Source organism: Rana temporaria, chromosome 2 (assembly GCF_905171775.1).
Source record: "Rana temporaria chromosome 2, aRanTem1.1, whole genome shotgun sequence".
Lineage (NCBI taxonomy): Eukaryota > Metazoa > Chordata > Amphibia > Anura > Ranidae > Rana > Rana temporaria.
In genome coordinates, this window is record NC_053490.1 from 117167396 (window position 1) to 117173395 (window position 6000).

A 6000-nucleotide genomic window follows, 5' to 3' on the forward strand; every position below is an offset into this window, starting at 1 on the left:
AAAAAAACAGCTCTAATTCATATCGATAACTCCGGTTCGCACATGCGCAGTGCGTGTGTACGCGACGACCCTAAGGCTGGCCATACACAGTGCAAATTTGCATAATTCCCCCATCAACACAGACAGCGCATACAGGGGAATCAGCAATTGTTTTCTCATGGTGGGGAGGCGGGGGGTGGCAGGGGAAGCCGTCCCCGCCGGGAGAAGACAGTGATAATCGCAAGAGAATCCGGCAGTCTGGTTGTACCAAAGTTGTTTGATCGATCAACTTGTTACATTCAGCCTGCCTATTAACACTTTGAATCTCAAATTGATTTGAACCGTATATGGCCGGCCTAAGTTTTACAAGGTGAATGTTTAGGCCTTATTTGGTGCAGGCTTTGGGCGTAATGAAGGGTTCTTCAGGTGGCTCTATGAGCTGCAGGCAGCCCCTAGTTTCATTGTTTATGTGAGATCATTAGTGTTTAGTTACTGTTGCCCACCCCTCAGTTGGATTGTTTTTGGGTGTCCCAATCTCCTCTGAATTCTGTGTCCCTTAACAAAGGGAAAACATTTTTTTTTTTTTTAACCTACGATAAATCTGTTTCTTGGAGTTTGATAGGGAAAGTACCCATCCCTCCGTGTTTTGTTTCTTCTATTTACTATATATATATTTACTATACTGTTTAACAGCTTCTATGCAAACTGAGGCATGAAAGAAAGGGACATGGGTGCCAATATAACCCATTTGCCTCTGAATTCTGTGTTCCTTGATAATTCGAAGAAATGCATTACATAGTAATTACAAAAATCCTATTTTAATTCCTATGGCTTTCCAATCCAGTTTCCATCTTGTGAAAATGTTTTGCACAATCTTCCATCCACAGCTATATTGCAAGAAGACTATTTACGGTAATACAAAAGCTATTAAAATCGTAAAATCTAAATTACAGTGTTTAACACCCCCTGTCCTCTGACATAAGCAGTGAGATATGCTATAAATATATAAGTGCTACACTTGAAATGTGTGTTTGATTGAGCATATCGATGAATGCGGACAAGGTCTTGTTCCTGTTTGAAATGTACATGAAAAATATGTTGACAGATGGCACATAGCCTCAAAATACCAGGTAAAATACCACACCAGCACTTATCTGTATTGCGTTTGGTTCTAACACTAAAGTGTGCATTCCTTAATAAGCCCAAATTATTTGACCTGGTCTGCATTAGATACATTGAGTCATACATCCAAAGTCTGGCGCTAAGTCTGTTGCGTTGTATAGGATGGAATAGCTTGATAGTCACAGCTACTGTACAAAACACTTGGAGTAGTGTATAAACAAATAAAAGCAACAGCGCTCGGGATCTCTTTAGAATGGTTCACTGTGAAGCATAGAATATCTTATAACGTATGGCCATGAACACCCAGTTGGTCCTCAGAACAAACTTCACAGTTAATTGGAACCATTGATGAAATGCATCAGAAGCATGTGCAGGTATATACTACAGGCTGACATCAATTACCATTAACCATGACAAAGCATTTGTAGCGCGAAACGCATTGTCATGGCAACACAGAGGCTTGCTTTCATCTCCATCCATTCACGGCTTCCCCCCCAGGTAACCTCTGATGTCACTTCCAGTGTCAGGCAGTATATTGGCAAGGCATTCATCCCCCTGCCAACCGAGAGAGGTTTTCTTCTTGCACCACAGCAGCCACAAATAGTAATGGATTTCAGCCTGTAATATATACCCGCACACGCTTCTGATGCTTTACTTTTCAGCAATGGCTCCAATTAACTGTAAATTTTAATAAAGTTTGTTCTGAGGACCAGCTGGAAGTTCATGGCCGTACATTATAACATATTCTATGCTTCATAGTGACTCATTATAAAGATGTCCCGAGCACTGTTAACTCGGTTGCTTTTACTAGATTCATTGATGTAATAGCGCAAGACAGTGATTTGGTAAGTTAGACTCATATTGTGCCTACTGAAGCTACTGGAAAACCCATTCTAATGTGCTTTCAAAACTGGTATTTTATTTTTATAATTTTTTTTATGTTTTACAGGTACAGCTAAAGCTTTGTAACACTGGGACTGTTGGTACATCAGATATTCATTGAAAGCAGACTCAGCGATTATCCAAGAAGAAACATTAATCAAGAAAAATGACACATTGTACAGTAAATGTACTTGTATACACAATTTACTATAAAAGAACAAATATAATGTATTTTCTTTTGCTTACCTAGTAATATTGTTTTTTTTTTTTTTTTTACCTATTTCATTACTCATTATTCTACAGTTGACTATAAATACACAGTTATATTACTTCTGTTTGCTAGAAGAATAAAATGATTTGTGTTACTAAAGAATTCTAACTATAAACAGTTGTGTATTAAGTCATCACTAAGTACCACTATGACGTCATCATCAATAGTGATGGACGAACATCCGACGGGACGGTTCGCGAACGCTAACCGCAAACTTACGCAAATGTCCGCGAACCACAAGTTTGCGGCGGGCCCCATTGACTTTAATGGCAGGCGAATATTAAAAACCTTCAGGTCATATTTGCAGCCACAAAATACTTACTAGCTGTGCACCAATAGTCCCACAACATGGACACTGGCCTTCCAGAAGTATTAAGTGAAAAACTGCATACATAAGTATACATAAGCCATTACAAGCCCCAAAAATTAGCCGACAGGCGTTCACCTGACAGCAAACAATTTTGCATTCTGTGGCTGGAGGTACATTAGGCTATTCACCAGATACAGAAGAAAGTGTTGGCCATTACAGGCCCCAAAAATTAGCCCACAGGCGTTCACCTGACAGCAAACAACTTGTATTCTGTGGCTGGTGGTACATTAGGCATTCGCCGGATACAGAAGTAAGTGTCGGCCATTACAGGCCCAAAAATTAGCCCACGGCGACTGGCGTTCACCTGACAGCAAACAACCTTGTATTCTGTGGCTGGTGGTACATTAGCCATTCAACGGATACAGAAGTAAGTGTCGGCCATTACAGGCCCCAAAAATTAGCCCACAGCCACAGGCGTTCACCGGACAGCAAACAACTTTGTATTCTGTGGCTGGTGGTACATTAGGCATTCAACGGATACAGAAGTAAGTGTCGGCCATTATAGGCCCAAAAAATTAGCCCACGGCCACAGGCGTACACCGGACAGCAAACAACCTTGTATTCTGTGGCTGGTGGTACATTAGGCATTCACCGAATACAGAAAAAAATGTTGGCCAGTACAGGCCCAAAAAATTAGCCCACGGGCGTTCACCTGAATTTGAATAAAACATGGTCTACTGGTCACATGTGTTGAATTCCTCCGAGATCCATGCTTCATTCAATTTTTTAAATGTGAGGTAGTCAACACTGTTGTGAGCTAGGCGAGTGCGCTTATCGGTCACGACCCCTACTGCTGCGCTGAATGTCGTTTCGGACAGGACACTGGATGAGGGGTAAGCCAACAGTTCCATTGCAAATTGTGCAAGCTCTAGCCAGATGTCAAGCCTGCCCATCCAGTAGTTCATCACTTCTCAGTGCGTCCACATCGGCCGTAAACCCAATGTACCTGGCATGTCGAATAGGTTCTGGGGATCTTGGGCGGAGCAGCGGAAGAGGCAATAGCTTCGGAAAATGAGGAGTCAGCCGAGTAGGAGAGGGAGGATGGAGGAGGAGGAGGAGAAGAAGAGGCAGGCCTGCATGTAATCCGTGGCGGTAAAACCAAATCTACATGGGTGCCACGGGTTACATGCTTGACGGTCGTCAGAAGGTTCACCCAGTGGGCAGTGAAAGTTATATACCTTCCCTGCTTGTGTTTGGTAGACAACGTGTATGTGGTCAGATTTATCTTGGCACCGACACTGTGTGCCAGAGATACATTCACTTGCCGCTGAACATGGCCATATAGCTCTGGGATACCCTTCTGTGAAAATGTTTTCCTTCCTGGGACCTTCCATTTTGGTGTTCCAATAGCCACAAATTTTCGAAAGGCCTCCGAGTCTACCAGTTTATATGGCAGTAGTTGGCGGGCTATCAGTTCAGACAAGCCAGCGGTCAACCATTGGGCAATAGGATTATCCGGCGTCATCGTTTTTTTAAGATCGAACATTTGAGCCACGGAAGCCTGCCTTTTTGCAGAAAATTGTGAGGAAGGCATGATGGAAGGTGGAGTGGAGGACTAATGGCGTTGCTCCCACTGGGCTCAGTGATGGGAGGCCAGGTGCCTTCTTAAGGCGGTCATCCCTAGGTGAGTGTTGGGCTTACCGCGACTTATGCGTTGACTGTAAAGGCTGCAGATGGCAACACTATTGTCTGCAGAGGACACGTTAAAAAAAGTCCACACTGCGGTCCATGGGCCAGCGTCCTGGGAGCGCCAGATGTGACCGTACATGGTTGATGGCTCGCTCCTGATACATTAGGAGTCTGATTTGTCCCTCCTGTTCAATGTAAGTTTGGCCTGCTTCTCCTCCCTATCTGCTGGTCCATCTCTCCCTCTGGACTCCCCTCCTCTTCCTCTCTTGTGGGCACCCACATGACGTCTGTAGACACGCCATCATTAACGTCACCTTCCCCATCACTAACAGTAGAGATTTCGGAGTAGGCAGCAACAGCAGGCACCAACCTCCTTGGGCTGATCTGAGTACCGTCGTCAGACTGCTGAGTGCCGGCTGTTGCTACCTCCTCTTCCTGATCCAATGCCAAGAATGGCTGCGCATCCAAAATGTCTTCTGATGGATCGGAAAATAATTCCTGTGACTCAAGCGGAGGGTATATGGTGGTGGTGGTGTTGGTGGCGAGCCACTCAACCAAGTCTAGTGTGTACTTTGATGCAATCGAACGCACCTTGTGCCACTTCCCACTTTGGCTCCGGCCTGGTGCTCCTGTCCTACCCCTACCACCCCTGCGGAAGGGCCTGCCTCTTCCTCTGCCTGTCATTTTTTAAATGACCCTGTGACAACAAAAGTCTCTAGAGAAGCGCAGTATATGTGGAAGAAGGTATACAACACTGCTTCAATCTGTCGTTTTGGGGGCCACTGGGTTAATCGCACCAGTTATGAAACTTTTTTTTCAGGATTTTTTTTTAATGTGTGTAGCAGAGGTAACGCAGCGAAAGAGGCAAAAATCCAGCAGTAACCAAATACACCACCAGTCACAATGCTGCACAATACAAATCCACTATAATATGCTTTCTATATTCGAAAGTATATTATAAGTGTATATTACACCAATATACTGCAGAGCAAGTAGCACACCTATACCAGTGCTTGAAAGGACTCGTGTGGACCTGTTAGGTAATGATTTGTGTTGCTTAACTCTGTCCCTGCTGGAAACGCCAACCTCGCCCTACACTGACAAAAAGTATATGAATGTATTAGACACCTATATACTAGAGCAAGTAGCACACCTATACCAGTCCTTAAAAGGACTTTTGTGGAACTTTTAGATAGCTATTTGATAGAATACAGCCTGTCCCTGCTCCAAACAGCACCCTCTCCCTACACTGACAAAAAGCAGAATGTAAGATGGCCGCCAGATCAGGTCTATTTATAAGGTAGGGGGTATGTCCATGTGCTGAAATGTCTCAATTGGCTGTCCTGCACCACCCAATGGATGTGCCATAGGTCAAAGTTCTTACCCATGTAACATTGCGGACTGCCACCAACATCGCCAGATGTCCGCCGGTTTGGCGGACCGCGAACGACCAAAGTTTGCCGCGAAACGACCGCCGGGTGAACCGGCAGGCCATCTTTAATCATCAATGCTCATGTTCTCTGCACTGTACTAGCCATGCAACTGAGGCAATAAAGACTGTGGGCCGGATTCAGATACATTGCAGTATCTGTCGGCGCAACATATCGCAGATACGGTAAGCCGCCGTAACTTAGGGCACAAGTTCCGTATGCAGAAAGAACTTGCGCCCTTCGTTACGGCGGCGTAACGTATGTGTGTCGGCGTAAGCCCGCCTAATTCAAATGGGGATGATGTGGGCGTGTTTTAT

At 44.6% G+C, this 6000-nt stretch overlaps 1 protein-coding gene across 1 annotated transcript in view; it reads left to right on the plus strand.

The window, feature by feature from the left end:
• Window positions 1–2228, plus strand: part of LOC120929410 (pro-glucagon-like) — a 38219-nt gene extending 35991 nt beyond the window's left edge. The window contains exon 5 of the mRNA XM_040340819.1: window positions 2051–2228. Within this exon, the coding sequence (XP_040196753.1) occupies window positions 2051–2060 (10 nt within the window). The 3' untranslated portion in view covers window positions 2061–2228. The remainder of the gene's footprint in view (window positions 1–2050) is intronic.
• Window positions 2229–6000: the final 3772 nt, after the last annotated feature.